At 37.3% G+C, this 21,896-nt stretch overlaps 2 protein-coding genes and 1 pseudogene across 3 annotated transcripts; 2 read left to right on the top strand and 1 right to left on the bottom strand.

Annotated features, from left to right (window-relative positions):
• Nucleotides 1-187: 187 nt before the first annotated feature.
• LOC145215581 (sodium channel and clathrin linker 1-like) lies at nt 188-7,093 on the top strand. Its single transcript, XM_080084299.1, is given in 16 exon segments — nt 188-372; nt 555-657; nt 660-706; nt 837-918; nt 1,080-1,200; nt 1,524-1,695; nt 1,941-2,066; nt 2,573-2,683; nt 3,287-3,394; nt 3,645-3,854; nt 4,078-4,272; nt 4,390-4,569; nt 4,723-4,907; nt 5,278-5,392; nt 5,646-5,708; nt 6,227-7,093. Coding segments are annotated over 16 exon segments (2,106 nt in total). The 5' UTR covers nt 188-258; the 3' UTR covers nt 6,401-7,093.
• A 3,093-nt stretch (nt 7,094-10,186) lies between these two features.
• Nucleotides 10,187-18,610, bottom strand: LOC145228848 (ribonuclease inhibitor-like). 2 transcript variants are annotated; one of them, XM_080094063.1, is made up of 6 exons: nt 18,431-18,610; nt 17,882-17,951; nt 11,200-11,435; nt 10,874-11,041; nt 10,573-10,740; nt 10,187-10,386 (listed from the first exon to the last, which is right to left on the bottom strand). In XM_080094063.1, the coding sequence occupies exons 1-6, from the start codon at nt 18,458-18,460 to the stop codon at nt 10,360-10,362; spliced, it is 699 nt and encodes a 232-aa protein (XP_079950189.1). In that variant the 5' UTR covers nt 18,461-18,610; the 3' UTR covers nt 10,187-10,359. The 2 variants fall into 2 exon arrangements, with proteins under 2 accessions (XP_079950189.1, XP_079950183.1); XM_080094057.1 differs by lacking the exons at nt 17,882-17,951; nt 18,431-18,610 and adding an exon at nt 12,261-12,475.
• On the top strand, nt 13,426-14,856 carry LOC145228840 (uncharacterized; annotated as a pseudogene).
• Nucleotides 18,611-21,896: the final 3,286 nt, after the last annotated feature.

Genomic DNA, 21,896 nt, shown 5'->3' with positions numbered 1-21,896 from the left:
AAACGGCTTCGAGTTTATATTCTTGCAAGTCTTAAACACAAATCAATAAAGTCGTGTTTGTTTGTCAGAACTAAGACTTTAAACTAGAACTTGAGTAAAGTGGCGTGTTAAGTATGGTGGTAAGGTTTAGTACCAAAAAAGTGATTGGTTTAGCTTAAAGAAATCTAATGTTTTACCATAATATTTATTGTGATTTTAGATTTGATGTGTTAGTTTACATGTTTTACTGTATTGTGCTGGGTGCTTTAACGTTTTGTAATGGAAGATAAATCTGCAATTGATGAAATTGTTTTTTTGCGACAAACTATACATCGACTAAATGCTGTGTTATCAAAATATCAAGGAATTGATGCATTTTCTGCTGATCCAAGTGTAAGTTTCTATGAAATTTGTTGAATAAAGTTTTTTTTCAACCTTTTATTGCTGTTGTTCGAAATCTGAACATACGTAAATAATGATACTACAACAATAAAAACATTTTCTTGTTTTTTTTTCAATTTTTTTTATCAAAAATTTTTTTCATTTGATTTTATACCTTTTCATTTTGTTTTTAGAAAGCACATGAAGATTTGCCATCAGCGAAATGGCTTGCAGACCCAATAACTCTTTCACCCCTTATTCATGAATACGATTCTCAACTTTCTGAATTGCATGCACAGCTGAAAGACTTTCCCAAGAAAGCAAAGAATCTCATGCAAGACTGCAGGTGGTTTACACATATCAGTGAATTTATTTGTTTTATTCCTGAATTGTCAGTTATTTAGGACAAGAGTTAGACTTAAGGTTTATCACAAAGCATGGTTAGGATGCAAGCATAGACAATAACGATTTTTTAGACTGTGAACGAGGAAAACAAAAGACTCCATGCCGAATTACAAGAAGCAATTCAGCAAAAGCTACATGACATGGAAAGTTCAGGTAAAAAAAACTTCAAAAATTTAAAATTTAGGCCTGAACGTGTCGCTAATTTGACCATGAAAAATGAAGCTTAAACCAATTTTACCCATTCTTACAATATTTTGGCAGTGGTATGCTTGCTGTATATTTGAGTTATACAGTATATTTTGTACTTTTTCTAGAGCTAGGAAATCCACAAGATGATGTTATGCTTAAAAACCTCCAGTCTCAACTGGAACTGGCCTACAGAGAGCGAGATGCAGCCATTGAAATGAACAAGGAGACAGTCCAGCTTCTTGACAAGTATGTAACAGTTTATGTTACTTTATGTTCCAATCTCTTTGGAATTTTGTAATAAGATTTTTTTTCTGCTATGTTTGGAAAAAAATCGTCCAATTTCAGTAAAGTTAAAACTTGCTGAAATTTAAAATCTAGTTTGTCTCCAACGGATTTATGCGGCTGTGAACATGTATACCAAAATACATGTGCTGACAGTCTTGAATTAATTAAAACTGTTTTGATAGACATTTAGCTTTGAAAAGCTGGTTTTGTGGAAAATTTACTCTCGCCTATTAGAGAATAAAAGGTCACAAAAAATGATCCTAATTATTCAAAAACTTTACCAGAATGAGGTTCGAGGGCAAAGCTGAGTTGTCTCATATAAAATCACAGGAGAGAATTTTTAATGAAACCAAAGCAAGGAACGAACAGCTTGAAGATGCCAACCTTAAAATGCAACAAACAATTGAAGTTATGCACAAGGAGAATCAGGCATTTGCCCTTGCCACCACACAACAAGTAAGTTTAGGCACATGTGATATCCACTACATGTGTCATAATGTCAACCTATTGATGACTTTGTGTCAATTATGTAAACAACAAACTGCCAAGCATCGGTACTGTGTGCTACATGTTACAATTTTTTATTTATTAACAAAACTTGAACCACAAGACAGTTTTTTCTGATGTAAGAAACTGTGGGACTAAATTGTTTGCTGAAGTAAAACGACTATTTTTTATGACTAAATTGGTTTGTGTTTTAGATGAATGAACTGAAACGTGTTCAAGAACAACAACGAGAATTAAAACTAAATCTTCGGCAAAGCAGCCAGCGTGAAGACGATTTAAAGAAGATGGTTGACAGTTTAAAACATCAAATTACAAGCCTGGTAATCTTACCTGGAAAAAAAACCCTGCTACCTTAACCTGATAAAAATATTTTCCACTGTTTATGTAGCATTTTGTTATGCCTAAATAAAGCTTGACCTCAGTAAGAAAGTCGTAAGATATACATCATGTATTTAAAATAAAGTCCTTTTTTTAGTTGTTAAGTGAACTAATATTGTTGACGTATTTGTATACTTTTTGTCACAAAATTATTTTTGTACATAGCCACCATATGTTAGGTGTGCATTTTCTGCACATAGTCTTAAAAATTCATTAATCTAATCTCATAAATTAATTTACCTGATTTTTTTTCAGTATGGACGTAGATCATGTCTGGCCCTTATGGGAAATGGTAGAAAAAGACTGTAAATAGAGGTTTTAATTTTTTACGGTCATTATTACCTTTTATTTGCACAATTATTACCATACATGTCACTTGTTTCCATACCTGTGGTACTTAAACCCTATCGTTTATAGTCACAAGATATTTTTGTAAAAATGTTTTTAGGATGAGGAACGAAAGACTTTGCAGCACAACGAAAGAATGAACTTGACAACAATACAACAACTGGAAAATTCTGTGGTTGAAACTGAAGGCAAACTAGCTCAAGCTTTACAGGTGGAAACATTTAAATGGCTCTGCTCCTTTTTTGTTTTGTTTTTTATGCTAATGAGATTTGGGTTGTACAGAAATATGATTTTTAATAAGTTCCTTTACTGTACAAGTTTTGTCAAACATTCAATGTGGATTTGACATTTAAAGTTAAGTCAGAGAATCCTGTTAACCAATAAAGTTTAAAAACTGTTATTTAAATTTAAAGTATTTGAAGGTTTAATTTGGGAAACATATTTATGATGTAGTAAATGGGGATTATTATGAAAAAAACTTTCCTGAGTTATAGTTCTAGACTGCAAGTAGCGAAAAAATTAACTACATAAGTTTCATAAAATATATGTTTATCATTTTAAAGTTTTTTTGGAAGCTGAATATCTGAAACAAATCTTTGATATATCCAATGGTTTCCTAACCAAAATCCAAGTGAAAAATATATGTTTAGACTCAAGAATGTTTAACATTTTAAGGTATTTTCAGAATTTGAATTTCTAAAATTCATCTTAGCTATTTCCAATGATTTTCTAACAAATACCCAAGTAAAGAAATATGCCTAGAATTTTTTGTCTATTACAACTGCATTGCATTACAATGCATGTTTTGTTGCAGTACAACACAAATGCCCAGTCGCAAATGGATTCCCTTAAAATTCGCATTGTTGCACTGGAAAAAACGAACAGCGAGATTGAAGGAAAGGAGATGAACTACTTAATGCAGGTGGGTTACGAGCAAAAATAAAAACAAAAGCTACATACAAAAATCCTCTACTTTGTCAAACGAACTGATAGATAAAAGCTGACAGAAAAGTGAGTAGATCCTTTCAGATTGTTACAAAAAATGTGTTTATCCTAAATTTATTTTTGTGGCTTTCTGTGTTTATACAAAATTGGGCATTTTTAGAGTTTAAGCTTTAGGTAACTTCAACGCAAATTGAATTGTTTTAAATCCAATGACTGGGTTACAAAAGATCCGAGAAAGTGCTCAGCTGCTTGACGACGCCCTGCTCGCTCGCGACTCTGCGCTCATCCGAGAAAAGCAGCGTCAGGAGGACGTGGAGAAGGCGTCAGTTGCCATGGGAACACTGGTGGATGAGGTGGCGGATAGGATCCGGAGCGAAGTGGACAAAGTGAACGCACAAGCTGAAGTGAAGATTCAGCGATTGGTCGAAGAAATCGAGGTAGGATTTGATTTAATTAAAAAAACAAGTGGTGAATTCCATATGACTCTCTCAGCTGGTCTGATGCTTTTCAAACAGGAAAAAAGAGAAAAAAAATGTCCCCCTCTAATTACTTGGCGGGGAGCATAACCCTTCTGGCTACACCAATGCAGATTATATAATGGATAATAAATCTCTTTCATATGATTGTTTTACAAAAACTTCGAGACTTATTTTCCTGCAGACCTTAGAATTGGAAGCAGCCAACTTGAGATCGGACGCGGATCGAGCGAAGAGAGCAAAAAGGAGCGCAGAGGAGGAGCTTGAATCTGTGATCCGACAGAGAAAGGAGGATCAGCATCAGCCGAAGTTGGAGGAGTTTCAACGGAGAACAATCAATGCTGAGAGAGCAAGAGACGACGCCTTGATAACAATACAGGTAAACCTGTTGTTTTCGGATTAAGTTTTGGGTTAAGATTGAGTGAAACGTACTTAAATAAAAAAATATGACTCAGTTTCACTTAAAACCAATGACTCAGCACAATTTCTTCCTAAGTCACTGGAAGATCGACTGAAGCGCTCCAGGATGGAGAGTGAAGACGAAAAAATGAGACTCCTCTCATCCAACCAATCCCTGGAGCAGAGGGTAAACCGGATTCAACGTGAGATGGAGGAATCGCAACACGAACGACTTCATCTTCTCGAAACCGTCAATCAAAGCAAACATCATATACAGGTGGGCGTGGCCGATGGTTAACAGCACATGATTGGTGGAAAGAGGGGCGTGGCGTTTGTTAAGAGCTACTTGTATAAACGCGCTGTATTGTAGTTAAGAGACACTGATGGATCTTAACAACAAAATGAGTTAAAAATAAACATTTGTCTTTAGAAACTGGATGCTGAGGCAAGGTCAGCTCGACTGAACCCTGCTAAGGAGTTTACAACGAGTAAAGACACCTTGGAACGAGAGAAGAAGCAACTGCAATGTCGGTTGTAGAGCGTGGATGATACAAACCGCAACAGTGTCCGTCAACTTCACAAAATGTTAGCTGACCAGCAAAGGATCAATGCCAGGTTGGGTTCAGAAATGGACAGTAACCAACTATTATTGCTCAACATTATTGGGATAATGAGCAGCGCTGGGTATTGCGGATTTCTATTTCCGTAATGGCTGGTGATTGTTGCAAAATATCGACCAATTATTGCTTAATATTAAAGGATTGTTGCGCAATATGAGTAGTTTGTTTTGCAATATATGATGATTGTTGCAAAATATCAATTCATTACTTGTTCAATGTTTAATCGTAATTACCTAATGGATCATCCAGTCATGGCTCTTGTTTGGAAAAGTGGGGAAAGAACATACAGCGCAGTGTTTGGACGAGCACGGTTGTTGATCTGCTTTCAAACGCATCAGATCGACGCTTGTTTGTGTGCATTTCAGGTGGAAGGAAGAAACGAAGAGCGCAGTGGAGAGATACGAAGACAAGATTAAAGATCTCCAGTCTCAACTCGCACAGAACAGACGCAAATGTCACGACCTCACCAACAAATTACAGGTTGACAAATCTCAGCAACTTTGTACCTAATTGAACGAAAATTTGCAATGTTCTTTACGGGTGAAGGTAAAACGTCATATATAACAACGATAATGTTTGTGTTTCTGGAAAAGGATTTTGCATAAAATCTGCAATGAAATTCTCGACAATTAAAGTATTTGAGTTTTAATTTCTCTGGAATTTCTGTTTTGAATAAAGTCAGAGTTTAAAAAAGGCCCCACTTTATTTCAATCTGTGGATATTTTTCTCGCAGTGTCAGTAACTGAAGGCTCCTGAGATCATGGTTGAAAATATACCACCGGTCCAGGAGAGCCACGTAAGCGTAGATGTCGTTTCCTCGTAATTTGACATCAGTAGTTTTGGTCGGTTTGCAGATAATTCCAACATTTTTAGCGAATTTATCTACATTAGTAAAATAAAGTATCGTTTGGTGTGCTGTGTTGTATCGATTTCATAGAAGTAGTATCAGTTTTTTAGTCAGTATCCTGGCTTGAGTGTATTTCGAAATCCGACTAATAATGCGTTTCCTTTCCTGCAGGAGACACATATTCATTTAGTATGTATATTTTCTCCTATGGTGTGTAATTGTAATCTATAGATTATTTTTCAAAGCTGGAGCGTTTATTTGACACTAAATTTAGGCTACAACAGACGCGCGATTACAGCGGCTGTGATCATTAAAATAAACAAAACTAAACTGAAATAGTGTAAACAGCAAAGTATTTTGTGTGTGTTTTTTTATTTTAGATTTCGCAACTTATTTAACTTATTTTCTGTCAATGACCATGTTATGATCCAAATGTTTTTATTCCAACTGACTTTGTATTATTTCAGGCCACGACACGAGCACAGTCGAGCAATGACCTTAAAATTCCTCAACTGGAAGAAACGAACCGCCAACTGCGAGCCAAGCTTCACACCACGGAATACAAACTGTTGAATGCGACACAAAAAATGGGCGATATTCAGGGTTTGCAAAACTCTTTTACTTTGCAAGATTTACACTAGCTTGTTTTATTAAGGCTGTGGTGCATTGGAAGGCACTGTAATGCCTCTATTACTGCGTTATGGTATTCAGTGCGTAAATGTTTACGGTGCATTTGGAAGCAATACGACGATCGTGGGAAAATACAGGCGAACATGATACAGCGTTATCTGCGTTGTACAGGAAAATTATGTGGTAATGGTTTTATAAATAGTTATATTTCAAAACTTACAATGGCTCTACATTAAAGTTTCTTGCATAATTGTGGGTGGAAATTTGTTCTTAAATATTTAAGCCTGATTCTACAGATACTTAACAAAGTAAAAAATCCGAACAGAATTTTGTGCTGATTACCAAATTGATTTAAATCCAACTATGTAGGCTAATAATAATAGCAGAATATACTAGGAACGGCAGATTCATTCGGTTCGGACCGGATCTTAAGAACCGTTTCACGAAGTTTTTTTAAATTTTGGAAACGTTTGTTAATTGCAACACCAACAAGAATGAATGACGTACTATGACTTGTATGCTTGTTATCGTGCTAGAAACCCTTCAAGGTTACTGTGGGTCATAAAACTTTAGGTTAAACCTGCTTCGCATTTCTTTGCTACACCACACAACAGCTTTGCTTTATACATGTTATTTCCTCCGCGAAATTGTTTCTCTGGGGAAAACACCACTTTATTTTTTATAAATAAACGCTACGATCACAAGCTTATTGGAAAGAAGATCAAAACCACACTAGGTGAAAATTTGTCGAGATTCCCAAAGTAATTTTTTTGTATTATCCTGCATGACAAAGGTAAATTCGCTTGACTGTTTAAATTGGCAGAGCAATATAAATAGAAAACTATCGAAGGTAAATAAGAGTCGCAAATTTAATTTTGTAAGACATTGTCCCTGCTGACAGATGGCTTGAAACTTTGAGATTTCATTTCCTATTTAAAAAATTGAGTTGAGTTGAGTTTATTTCGATTGGTGATAGAACACATAGCGACACAATTGCACTAAAAACAATCACCAAGCCGGAAATAGCTGCGCAACGTTAAGACGTTATGGGGCGCAAAAAAGTGGAGGGCACAATTGGTGGATCATGATTAAACGCGCTGCAGCTACACCGTATTATAAAGCGTTATGTGGCAGGAGCTCACCAGAATGTGAGTTTGGCGCACTGTGAGTATAACACGACTGGGGGGGAACCGTTGGTGGGACCAGTCGAGGGGGCCCTAGAATCTAACCACCCGTGTTAGGAAGGAGGGTGGGGTTCGACAGGAAAAGAAACCCTGCCGGATAGTTTCAAGCGCCGGAAGGAAGAGAACACACACACACACACACACACACACACACATAGGGAATAAAACTTTTACATTAATAGTGTCCTTTCAAATTAACTGCATTTTTTTACTTTAACAGGGTTGGTAATTAAATCATTTACAGTAAATGAGGATTAAAAATAATTTAAACCATTTGAAATGGTATTAAAAGCATGATTTATGAGACACATCAAGAAAAAAAAAAAAAAAAAAGACAAAAAAGAACAGAAAATAAACACAAAAATGCGGAAATAAATGCATTTGAATCGGTTGTCGTCAGCCCAGCTCACTCGGGACGCATTGCAAAAGGACGCTTCAAACTTGTAATTCCCCTGCAACAATAAAGAACAAAACCACAGCAGCAATTTACCAGTTCCAAGTTGTAGCCTATGCAATATAAATCAGCACATACACAAGACTAACTTATTACTTGACGGTTTGCTGTGTTTGTCTAAAACTTGTGTGATAAAAGCTTGTGAAATCTTAAAGAAAACAAAAACACTGCAAACTTGTGAGTGTGAGTGGTTAATATTGGCACAATCGATTTTAGTGCACACATGCAAGCACGCATAAAGACAGCGCTACCAGAACCGGTGCTAGTGGATTTGTAAACACAAACAAAGCAAAAAAAACGTGCACCAAGCAAGGCATCGGCGTCGGCAAAATCATGACGCTGTATTTTTTTTTGTATAAATGAACAGTTGTCGTGAGGTGAAAATAGGCTAAAAATACACGCTAGATTTAGTCGCCTTACATTTTTAAGATGCGCGAGAATCTAGGGTATTGTGATATTTAAAATTTGTGTGAACAGAACGAAGTGACGTTTGCAATAAATTGTCTTGTTGAACTGGCATTTCGAAGTTCTGACGGAATGTCATTCCAGGCTTTACCACTAACAAAAGGTTTCAAATAGTTAGAATTGGAACGTGTCGACATAGTTGTAACGTTGATCTTGAAGAAATCAGCAAAAATAGCTGGAAGTTTGTTATTGTTGTACTTGTGCATAAAAGTTAATATTTCAAGCATATAAAGCTGGTTAATTGTGAGCAAGCCATTATTTCTCATCACATTTTCGATATTGTGAGAGCCTCTAACACCAAAAATGATTTTAATAAATTTACTGCAGATACCCTGTAATTTGGAAATTAGTACAGATTGACCTTGATGCCAGTTTGTTATGCAATAACGAATGTGAGGCATAATCAGGAACAAATTTAACAAGGTGTCTCTATTCAAATAGTTTTTGATTTTTATCACAATTGCAAGGTTACGCTTGCATGTTTGATAAAGTTTATTAATATGCTCCTTCCGAGACAGCCTTTCATTGAGGATTACACCTAAAAATGACAGAGATTGTACATGTTGAAGATTTTTACCTTTGATGGCCACATTTACAGTATGATGTCCACTTGAATGAAACACCATTGTTTTGGTTTTGCTTATATTTAGGGTGAGTTTATTTGCAACCAACCAATTATATATATTAACTTTCCCGTGGACGGGAACCCCTTCAAAATCAACATTCCTATGATGAAGACAATCCAATTAAAATAAACAAGGCTCCTGGAATAGATACTACACCGACAAAATCAAGCGCATTGATATTGAGTTGGTACATAGCGCTACTAGCGGTACAGTTTGGCGTTGTCTGTTACTAATAGCGACCAGGACTGTCACTGAGAGTTTACAAACATCCCAAGGTTCACTTACGAAAGTCACAAGATAGCAAATAATAATTAAATAGCCATACTTTTATTTCCAAGCACATGGCCTGCATGTGTAATAGCCGTTTTTAATTACAATACTACGTAATTTAATTTAAATCTTGGCACTGGCAACATAACTTTCCATGATTATGCCAGCCTTGAATCACTTCATACTAGCCTTGGAATGAGAGGTCGGACAATATTTACTTCGCGTTATGAGCTTAAGAATCCGTGGCTACTGTAAATTGCATAAAATTTCAGCTAGATGTTAAGACTTTTTTCATGTGTTATTATATTTGTTTTTGTAAATTTTAAGTTTATACTTTTTATATGTTGAACTTAAAATATTATGCATTTTATAGTACGCCAGGCCCATATATTTATATATTTTAAGTGTAGACTTATTTGACGCAATACATTAAAACAGTTTTTAAAAGGTTTTCCTAATATCCCAAGCTCACAACTGAAATCCAAAGATATTCAGAAAAAATCCCAAGGGGTGGCAGCTCTGGAGCCAGCACATGCAGTGCATGCACATAAAAAACATAATTATTTTACGCACAAGGTAGAGAAAATAGAAACAAATTTAAAAACGAAAAACCAATCCATCTGAACTTCCAAAACACCAAGTTCTGCAAAACAAACGTATTTCTATTTTACATGAATAGGTGTGAATTTTATTATCATGGTAACGATGCAGTTTGGAAAAATTTCGGTTTAGTTTAAAACTTTGAAGTAAATTTATTCTTGTTTTTTTTTATTTAACAAGCTTGTGACTAAAACCTCATTTAAAAATTGTTTTCTTTATATTTTTTTAGCACGAGAATCACAAATAATAAAATAAAAAGCAAAAAAATGAAGTTTGTGAAAATCTTGTTGAAAAAGTTCAAAGGCGAAGTTTAACTTTCATCAGAAAATTCTTCATCGCTGTCGGAAAATTCGTTTTCTTCATCGGAATCTTCATAGATCGAAATCAACAGTTGGCCGCTGCAAAAAACAAACATTCAGCTGAAATCTTTCTAAACAACACAAGTAGGATCACACACAAAGTTCAGGCTTGCTGAGAGGGTGACGTCACCAGCTTATGACGTAATTATATTTACGTCACTATTTTATTCACAGGTGATTTTGTATTGGAAAATGTTTATCTATAAATCGAACAAAAAATCTTACGGGAAGTCCGAGTGTTTCCAGATTCATGCGTAAAATCTGTTTCCCATCATCAGAAATCCCGCAATGCTGCAGACCCAACCACTCAACTTTCCTTAAAAAACCGAAAGCGGAAATGATTTCGACCTCGGCATTTCCGAACTCGTTTTCACTCAGATCAAGATATTTCATCTGCGCAAGATTTGATGATTATTTGTCGCAAATATTAACTGAACTAATTAACTGTCACGTGATGAGTGACGTAATTGTGTCGTCATTGATTTAATTTCAGGTTTTGTAATAATGTAGAACTAAAAAATCTCACTGGGATATCAAGGAGTTCAATTTCTCCGCATAAACCTTCCAAACCAGTTGGAGAAATCCCACAATTCCTCAGATCCAACCTTCCCAGTTCCAAATTCCTCAAACATCCGGAAATGATTTCGACCCCGGCATTTCCGAACTCGTTTTGACTCAGATAAAGTTCTTCCATCTGCACAAGATTTGATGATTATTTGTTGCCAATATTAACTGAACAAATTAACTGTGACGTGATGAGTGACGTAATTGTGTCGTCATTTATTTAATTTTAGGTTTTGTAATTATTATTAAAAAATATTCTCATGAAACAAAATCACAATTATAACAAACCCTGTGTTTCATTTCACTGATTCCTCCACAAATCACCCTCAGTTTGTCTAAGTTCAGGTTGCAGAGTCGAAGATCCAGCCTCGTAACAGGTCGATCCAACCTCGGGAGGATTTCAGCCAAGGCCTGCGCTGCACTCGATGAGATGGAAGTGTTGCAGAAATCAAACTCCCCAGGAAGATTACTTGTAAGAGAATTCTTTTCATCATCTGAGCATTCTTGCCAGTATGTCAGCAGATCTAATAAAATATAAAGAATTTTTTTAGATGCTGTGGATTGTATAAAAAGCTAAACTGGGCGACAAGAATATAATCTCGGAGTTTGGGTGGACCAAAACAGTTGTTTAAATAACTTTTAAAGGCAAAAGCATGGATTAAATCTATAAATTTAGGTTTTAAAAAAAATATTTATTATCACAAAAATATTCACAACCTAGTATATTCAGAAAAAAATGCGACTGTTGCCTATTTGCATTATTGCTGAACCAAAGTTAATTAAGCCTACTTTTTTACATTATACTGTATTAGTAAGTTTTAATTTAGTCTGCCTACCTGTTTATTAGCACAACTAACAAATCTTGCTAACTTTGTATGAGATTAAACACTATCAACGGTTAAAAATTACAAATTTAGCATCTAAACACGACAGCAAAATTAATGCGTCCTACCTCCAGAACTTTTAACGGCTTCTGGCTTACAAATTTACTTGGTGAGCAAAATATTCCACAAACACAATGTAATAGTTATGACGCAAAAGGGGATTTATTATGTCATAGGCAACAATGCAATTGTAGAAGCAATGTTTTGGCAAAGTTCCGCTAGCGGTGCTAATGATTTTAATTTATTATTTTCAGGGCAAAGAAAAGTTTCAAAACATACCATCTTTGGCGCTGGTATTTTTTATTGTTAAATATTGCTTCCAAAATGAAAATTTGCTGTCTCCGATGCGCTTATTACAAAGACGGGCGTCCATTATCTTTTTTTTGAAACCCTTATAAAAATATTCTGTTTTAAATGAAAAAGGGTGTGCTTAAAAATCATTCAAAGACTAAAATACATTCGTACCTATCAATGCATATCCACGCACGTTGGTCTGCATGTATTCGATAAGCTTTTCGCGAAACATTGATGCCTTATATAAGCTATTGCTGCCAGGCATAGCATCAAGTTTAAAGAGCTCTTCTGGCAAATGTGATTTTATTCCGACGTTTCGACGTCCTATACAGGTCGTCTTCATCAGGGTAAATAACACTGAATGCGACTAGTACAGTGCACGATAAACAAAGGAAAAAAGAATAGAACGCAAACACGTAACAACGCAACGAAAACACCGCGCGATAACAAATGATTGACCCTCTAATCCAGTGGTTCTTAACCTTTTTTCCTTGCTGCACCCCTTTCAAATCACCAACCAATTTTCGCACCCCCTTTCAAATCACTAACCAATTTTCGCTCCCCCTTCTGTAATTGCCTAAATAGAATAGACCTAACCAACCTTAATGATTCAGCATCCCCGCACCCCCTAGGAACAGTTCTCGCACCCCTTGGGGGTGCGTGCACCCCAGGTTAAGAACCCCTGCTCTAATCTTTAAGCAGGTGCCTGTTGCACGCTGGCAGCATCACGTCTGTTTTGATGTTCATTGTGTTGACCCGTTGGTGAATATTCCATGACTCAAGAAATAGTCTTTTCCTGTAGTCAGGCTCCCGGGCCACAACAGATGCCGCATTGAAATCAATACGGTGGCCTTGTGATACCGCGTGATTGGACAGGGCCGACTTCTTTGCGTCGCTGTTGGCAACATCCCGTTGATGTTCTTTTCTGCGGGTGTTGAGTGACCTTCCAGTCTCCCCGATATATATTTTATATTAACGGACACTCGGCGCAGGGAATAGAATATACTACACCACGTTGTTCAAGGGTGTCGATTGGATCTTTCGGGTGACTCAGTAGCTTGCGGAGAGTATTGGCAGGTTGAACGCCAACCGCTACGCCGAAGTCACGCAACATACGCCGTAGAATATCCGTCAATTTCGGTATGTACGGAAGTGTCACAAAACCCTCTGTTTTTGGATGGGTCACCTGTTTGGGACACGTTGCCCGTCCATCACGGAGAATCCAGTTGGGGTAGCCGTTGTATTTCAAGGCTTTGCGAACCTTAGCCAGTTCCGCCTCGCAGTCGTCGCTATGAGTGCACAAGCGTCGTGCCTGATCTTTTAGGGAACGAAGGCAAACTTGCAAACTGCCTTCGCACACACAGAATGGGTCAAAGCAACCTCAGTAACACCGAGCACCAAGCGATCCGAAGTTTAAGGTCAAATGAAGATATCTCGATCTTACCCGCAGACAAAGGTAACTGTACTGTCATCATGAACCGCCCAGATTACGAAAGAAAATGTCTGACTTATTACTGGACCCTTCGACTTACAAGCGTTTAAAGCGTGATCCAACACGTAAGTCGGAACGCGTCCTTAATAAGTTCGTGGGGAAATTGCACACAGAGAGGCAATGCATTTCTGAAGCCGTATTCCATCAACTGCATAGCACGGACGGCTCCGCTCCGCGCATCTACGGCTTACCAAAAATACACAAGGAAGGCATCCCTCTGCGACCAATCGTTTCGTTTGTTGGTACTCCAACCTACAATCTTGCGAAGTACCTAGCGAAAGTTATTTCTCCGCTTGTGGGCAATACGGAATGGACTGTTTCGAACTCGTCCAAGTTTGTTCAAGAGATAGCACAGTTGCCGCCCCTGTCCAACGAAGAGTTAATGGTGTCGTATGACGTCGTATCACTTTTTACAAGTGTTCCTGTGGAATTGGCGATGGACATCGCGTCATCCAGGATTTTAAACGACTATAGCCTTAAAGACAGAACACCATGGGTCCCGTTGGATATTGTGGACGGTTTGCGGATTTGCTTGGAGCAATCCTTTTTAACATTCAGGGGAAGCTTTTACCAACAGGTTCAAGGCACAGCCCGGTCTCCGTGGTTGTCGCAAACATGACAATGGAAGCGCTTGAGGAAAAAGCCTTATCAACATTTGCCAACCCACCAAGATTCTGGCGGCGATATGTCATTTTTTGTGTCATTGCTAAGAACAAGGTTGAGGCATTTTTACAGCATCTCAACGAGGCGCAACCAGGCATTCAGTTTACCATGGAACTCCAATCGGTAAACTGTCTTCCATTTTTAGACGTTCAAGTCACAAGAACCGATGACGGCGTCTTGTACTCGAGAGTGTACCACAAGCCAACGAGTACCGGCAGGTATCTCAATTTTCGATCTCATCACCCCACATACCAGAAAAGAGGGGTGGTTCGTTCCCTAAAAGATCAGGCACGACGCTTGTGCACTCATAGCGACGACTGCGAGGCGGAACTGGCTAAGGTTCGCAAAGCCTTGAAATACAACGGCTACCCCAACTGGATTCTCCGTGATGGACGGGCAACGTGTCCCAAACAGGTGACCCATCCAAAAACAGAGGGTTTTGTGACACTTCCGTACATACCGAAATTGACGGATATTCTACGGCGTATGTTGCGTGACTTCGGCGTAGCGGTTGGCGTTCAACCTGCCAATACTCTCCGCAAGCTACTGAGTCACCCGAAAGATCCAATCGACACCCTTGAACAACGTGGTGTAGTATATTCTATTCCCTGCGCCGAGTGTCCGTTAATATAAAATATATATCGGGGAGACTGGAAGGTCACTCAACACCCGCAGAAAAGAACATCAACGGGATGTTGCCAACAGCGACGCAAAGAAGTCGGCCCTGTCCAATCACGCGGTATCACAAGGCCACCGTATTGATTTCAATGCGGCATCTGTTGTGGCCCGGGAGCCTGACTACAGGAAAAGACTATTTCTTGAGTCATGGAATATTCACCAACGGGTCAACACAATGAACATCAAAACAGACGTGATGCTGCCAGCTTGCTACAGGCACCTGCTTAAAGATTAGAGGGTCAATCATTTGTTATCGCGCGGTGTTTTCATTGCGTTGTTACGTGTTTGCGTTCTATTCTTTTTTCCTTTGTTTATCGTGCACTGTACTAGTCGCATTCAGTGTTATTTACCCTGATATAGGACGTCGAAACGTCGGAATAAAATCACATTTGCCAGAAGAGCTCTTTAAACTTGACATTGATGCCTTGTCTGCAGAAATATGGAAAAAAATGTTAGAACTGTTACCAGCCAAAAAAACGGGGACGCAAATACAAATTGTGTCTGACAAGCAATGGCACGTGTGCGTGGACACTAATAAATTCCACATAAACCAAGTGGAAGTTTCATGGCATTGTGAGGCAGGTCGCACATACGATTTATATGTATTTCCGTTTCTGCTATCGTCGGTAAATCGTGCACCACAATTTTAAGCTAGGCCTACCATACGTCCTCTTTTTGTCCGTCCCAAAGGGAAATAAAATAGCCACAATTATTAGCAACATGTAATTCTTTTTAAATACTAGACATGGTCCTGTTCATACAGTCAATAGACCAAAAAGTGTAAAAAGTGACATGCTTTTTATTCAAACGATTCGACAAATGCTCAAGCCATCATCAGTGTTATGCGTAAAAATTATAGTTTAATGATGATATCACGAATATCACTGATGATGGCATGAGCATTTGCTGAAACTTTAAATAATAAAGCATGTCGCTTTTTTCGCCTAAAGTATGTATAAGACATGTGCTTACAGTTATAGATCTGATGTACATTCTCCGGAACTACAGACGAATCCGGTTAATCGCATACCGGTTAATCGCATAATCCGTTTAATTGCATCACAATTAAAAATCCCAAACCGTCGCCCATCGTTTGTTAAGAAAATCGTCCGGTTAATCGCATACCGGTTTATCGCATAAACCGGATATTCGCATCGATTTTCAACGAAATATGCGATTAACCGGATTGATGATCTCTATGTGAAAGTCGAACAGACCGAGTTTTTCGAATAAAAAACGACGATATGATAGTAAAATCCTCCGGAGGTAATGTACACGAAAAGACGTGGATACATGGTTGCATTCTACACCAAATAACGCATCTAATTTCAACGTTGAAAATGACACGTCTCGACTATAAAATATTTTGGAAAAGTCATTAGGAGATTAAAACGGCGTTCAGTGTAACGCTGTGCGATAACAAGGAGTCGTTATCTCAAAGCCGTGCACATTGATCCTTTTTTTTATTGGCTTATCTAATCGCCAATAGTGATATAACAGGCGTTTAAAATTTAAATGAAGAGTTCAACGTGTCAAAATTACGAAACTGGTGTTCCGGCAAAGACGCTGATTGTAATTTCTTACTAAGTGCGAACTGCACCAAATTCGAAGTGTTAAACTGTATTGAAATTTAAACAATGTTAAATGTAAAACAAATGTTTAAAAATGTTTTCTGTTATATTGTTCATGACCCGCCAAACACGTAATGGTTGTAAAAAATGTTAGATCGCAAGTAATCACACGATGTTGTTTAGATTCACGTAATTGGTAACGTGCCAACGACTGACATATTTTATGTCTTCTATTCGTGACCTTGCGCAACTTATCAGGAAGAACACCGATTAAAAAATTTACTCCTCTAGTACTTGTTGCTGCTTTAAATTTTTGAAGCAACGATCACACGTTGATCACGTGACACGTTAGTCTTGCAGCTGTAGTTTTGCTGAGTAAGCTAGAAAGTAGCGCCACAATCTGAGCCTTTAAAGGTTTGCTAAAATCAATTATTCTTTTTGTCAATTGTATAATGGGTTATAATAGAAACTGATGATGCAGCTCGCCTTAGCGCCCTTGCGCTGTAGAATGTGCCGAAGTTGTAAGTTTGACCAGGTTTCGGTCGTGTACGGGTTTGGGCTTGCTTACAAATATGCACCTAGCACTTTGCCGCTTAACACGTTGGTTTGAACTAGAAAACGAAATAGGTTAGAAACAACAGGCCATTTTACGTGTATATGAAGCGAGACGCCTGGCACATTTATATGGGAAACTACCCAAAACAAGACTAAAACGTCATAAACCGTCTTCATAGGGAAGTTTCATAGGGACCCAAATTTAAATGTTGGGCCCCTTGGCTACGACCTTACTGCAAGAGAAAGCACAATCAAGAGAACTGTGGCGTGCGCGCCAACTAAGAGTGTGTGTGTGTGTGCGTGCGTTTCTACTGTTTCTTCAACACACTTAGGCGATTGCACCACAGCCACGACAGTTAGGAAGCATGACGTCATGCATTGCGCTGAGAGTAATAAATCTAGTTTTGACTTGAGAGTACTTTTTTCGATTCTCGGCAACAAAAGAGAGAAAATACTGCCCCGTTGCCATAGTTGAGCGTCACTGCAACTTTGTTTTAGCTGGGGAAGTGAAAATGAGCACTTTCGTTAACGGCGTGTACTGTTTACATAGCAACCGGATTATCGGATAATCCGGTTAATCGCATCAAATACCCGTGGCAAATCGATGATGCGATTAACCGGATTCGTCTGTACAACCACAGATTTGTAAAATGTTGCATCTTTTATATCAAACTTCTGCTATCAAACTTAAAATAAAGTTCAGAAATGGTAGTTGTTTAACACCCAATGCTGTTCGATTGTTTGCTGTTGTTGCTTACAAAGTTCGCCCTGTTTTTATATCTCACTATTTTTATCTCTTTGAGCAATATTACATATGCACCGAAATTTCTTACCTATACTAGCTTGTGTAGTAGTTGATGTTTGAGAAGTTGTCGGTGGGATTTCAGTAGAAATTGGAACATCCTGAGAATGACAATAATTTTTATTACTTTGAAAAAACCCGACTAATTTGGTAAAACCACAGTTAGCGTAACGAGCTATTCAACCACTGAATTATATGTCCTTTTTTAAAACAAAAAGACATTTTTGGTGCTATTCATTGAATAAAGTGAGACTATGCATACACAACATAAGCTTCAAAAAAATCCAGAAATAAATGAAACAGCTTAATTCAAGTTTAAATAAGTATTGTTCTTCCAGCGGTTTTTATGACAAATAATTGACGTTTCAATCTCCTATACAAGACAGGTTCATCAGGATAATTGCATGTAATATTTTTTTTTGCATTCATACATTATGCCTAATAATTCAAATTTGTTTGATTTTACTGGTTCTGGTAATATATTTCATTGTAATAATTTACTTTAAGCCACTTGACAGTGATGGGTGCGTTTTAATTCACTGAAGAAAAACATATGAGAGTCACCACTACACTTACATACCTCAGGCTGATTTGTTACTTCTTCTGACATTGTTGAAAAGGGAAAGCTTACAATTGGCTTGATGAAAGTGGAAATATTGGTTTGGTGGGAAACTGCTTAACACGTAGCTCCAGTCGGACTCAAAAAGTTACAAAAGCCTTACAACCTATACTTCTGCAAGTAAAATAATGTCCATATTACTGAAACACATAAATATTACCAAATAGAGTAAATGGGGCAATAACTTTAATTATTAATACCTAGTATTTTCTATTTCCCATAGTATTCTGGGTAATGCAAAAGCACACATTCAATCTCTAAACAAAGAGTAAAAACTGCCATAAACTAGGTGGCTTAGCACATACTGCCACTGTACATACACTGTTAGCTTTTTTAAAATGGCACAAATACACTCTGTTATTTTACATTGAGTTCCATATTTGACAACTTTTTTATAACCTTGCTTGTTTTCAGCAACTTATGTGAAGACATGTGGAAGGTTGCTAAATATGCATGTAATGTTAACCATCGACTATATGATGCTAATGAGGTTAACCGGTGGGGTTACAGGGTAAAACACAACAATCAACATAACTGGTTCTAAATAGGGATGTTCAAAGTAGAATAACTGGGTATTCTAAAATAATTGTTTCGAGTCTAGAATATCGAATCCAGTTCTTATATTATTTTGGGCTATGCAATCATTAATCCTCACAACAATGAAAGCAAGCCAGTTTAATACACTATAAAACATAATTTTTATTTCAAATGTAAAAAGAAACAAGCAAAACAAAGACAAATACTGGGAAATACCCCAAAATCTACAAAGAAATAGAGAAATTAGCACAGCCCTGAAAAGTTAGTTCCTAACAATTTTTAATATTTATTGCCTTCAGTAGCAGTAACTATGTTGTAAGGATACTGAGGTAATTTGGTTTAGCTGGTGGTGGACGACTGACATAGACACCCTAATGAACAAATATATAATGTTTGTTAACTTGCAACAACTGCATAAAACAGGCACCCTAGCAAGCAAAGTTGGGACTTTGGGTGGTTAGTTTTTAAATCCATATTAAACAACCTGTGCTTCTGCAACACAAAAGTTGGACTTTACAGCGTGAGCTTACCAAATTTTTTTGTTTATCTGGGGTTAAGAAATGACTCAAACGTCATATGTTTTTGGCATTACTTCACTGTTTTAGCAATAATGACAGACAATCTCATGCCTCTAATGGCTGCCCAACGCATTTGCCATGTGGTGTTAGTTTTAAATTGATTTTAGAGCAATTAGTGTGGATCCTAATATTGTTATTTAAAATATATTCTTGGAAAGAAGACAGATCGGTGTAATGGAGCTAGAGTGTTATGTTTTATTTAAAATAAGTGATTAACCTGTATACCTTGTTTCAAGCATATAAAACCACTTGTGTGCTTTAAGTATTTTACACTGAATTTGCAATTCATGCGGCCCGCGGCTCTAAGTAGGTCCCCCACCCCTGCTATAATGCCTGCTGACAACTAGTCCTTTGCGGTCTTTTGCGATGGGTACACTGACCCAGCGTCGACGTAAAAACGTTATGCATGTGTTTACATTTTGACAAACGGTAAAACCACACATTTATATTGGTTCCAATTACCCGATATAAACGAAAAAAAAGGATTCGATATTCTACTTTGAAAAAACCTAGTTCTCAAATCATCAGACTGACGATATCCCTTTAGTGCAGTGGTTCTCAAAGTATGGGTCGCGACCCAAACATGGGTCGTGCAGGGTCAAAAAGTGGGTCGCGCTATGGTGATTCAATTCTGGTCAAACGAATTATTACTGCATTAAGCAAACACAAACGAATTTACTTAATGTAGTAGTAGTAAAGTCATCTCACTCGACCACGTTGTACAGTTAAATGAACCAATCATTGCAACAAAGCTGCCACTCTTTGGGATTTTTCCCAAGATCTTGGGATTTTAGTCCTGATCTTGGGAAACCCTTTGATACCTTGGGATTTTTTATATCACGCGTTGCGTGGTTTTAATCTTACTTATTACTATTGCTGTTAGCACAAATAATCCTTAGCACAAATAAAGAACTTTTGAAATGACAATTTGTTTAACAAAACAACATCAAATGAGTGTTTTGTGAGACTTTGCCAGGTGCCCAGGTCTATATCTTAATTAGTAAGCCAAGCCTGTACTGGAATAGTTTTGTTTATCTTACTGCCAATACAATGCTTTCATACACAAGAAAAAAAAATTGCATTTATTACCATTTTCGTTAAGTGTGGAGCCATTTTGACATGGGCAGACTCCTGTGCGGCAACTAAGGCCTCGAATTTGCAGTCCTTGTTACATTTTTTGTTGTTGAAGGCTTGGGTCGTGAGATGTTTATCAAACTCAGATTTGAGTCCTGGTCAAAAAAGTTTGAGAACCACTGCATTAGTGCAATTGAAAAAACTATCATTCAACTGATGCTAGTTAAATGACTCAAGAATAATGTTAAACTTTATTTAGATCACTAAACCTAAAAGCCCTTCAAGGCACTCACACCTGATTTATGAACATGCATCCTGTGTCATTCATTTAAAACAAATTACACTTTGAGGAATTTTGTTTCTCCTCATTTTGTAAAAATGAGGTCGCATGCAAATTTCATTTTGTAAAAATTGAAGTCGTGTTTTAAAAAGTTGGAGACCACCGAGTTGAATCAGATACTCAGTGGTTTATTGTTTATTGAAGAGCTCAAGCATATGTGATTTGCTGTGACAAGTATTTTTATGACCTTAGTTCTGCTGGTGCAACAAAGTGCTAAATGACAAATATCATGGACTGCTGCAGTCAAAATCTCTTTTGTAATTAATTATATATTAACAATCAGAGGAACAAATAACACAAACCAAAAGTAGATTTAAAAACACAGTCCACTTTAAACAGTATAAAATGGTGTGACAAAATTGGAAACAATTGATTTAAATTTAAAATACAACATTTTAAAGCAACCAATAGGTATACCTATCACACAAAAAAAACTCCAAGGTATATTAAGTTAATGCCAGATTGGAAAGAATGGCCTGCGCGGAGGATTTATCCTCCGCGCAATAGTTTGGATTTCCCCTTGTGATCCGCGCAAATTTTACGTGTAATCCTTTTTACGTGTAATCCGCGCAACTTAGCACAGATTTCGTAGATAACTATAATAAACTTTCGTTAAAATTTTATATTTTCGTTGCACAATGAAGTTCTATGTCGCCACAAGCCTTATTTCGCGAACAATCCACGTAAATCAGTCAAGCACATCGAAACTTACTGATCGTCACGCTTAAAATAACATTCATATTTCGCTAACGTAGACGTTAAAACTTAAAAGTACATTTATCTGTATTTTTAAGAGGTAGTTTGACTATTAAAGCGACTGTTGGCTGGGCAAGTTACATAAAATAATGTTTTGTGCATGACAAATCATTAAAAACAGTTAAAGAGTAGTCTGGCAATC

Source organism: Phallusia mammillata, chromosome 1 (genome assembly GCF_965637545.1).
Source record: "Phallusia mammillata chromosome 1, kaPhaMamm4.hap1.1, whole genome shotgun sequence".
Lineage (NCBI taxonomy): Eukaryota > Metazoa > Chordata > Ascidiacea > Phlebobranchia > Ascidiidae > Phallusia > Phallusia mammillata.
The sequence above is the reverse complement of the archived record's forward strand: the minus strand, read 5'-3'. Positions and strand labels throughout refer to the sequence as shown.

What these genes read in the sequence shown, in the direction of transcription:
- LOC145228848 (XM_080094057.1), bottom strand. Translation starts at nt 12,432, where the DNA reads ATGAAGACGACCTGTATAGGACGTCGAAACGTCGGAATAAAATCACAT. An exon ending in GCGTGGATATGCATTGATAG is followed by an intron (nt 11,436 to 12,260) that starts GTACGAATGTAT and finishes ATATTTTATTAG; the next exon opens with ATCTGCTGACATACTGGCAA. An exon ending in TGGAAACACTCGGACTTCCC is followed by an intron (nt 10,387 to 10,572) that starts GTAAGATTTTTT and finishes TGTTTTTTGCAG; the next exon opens with CGGCCAACTGTTGATTTCGA.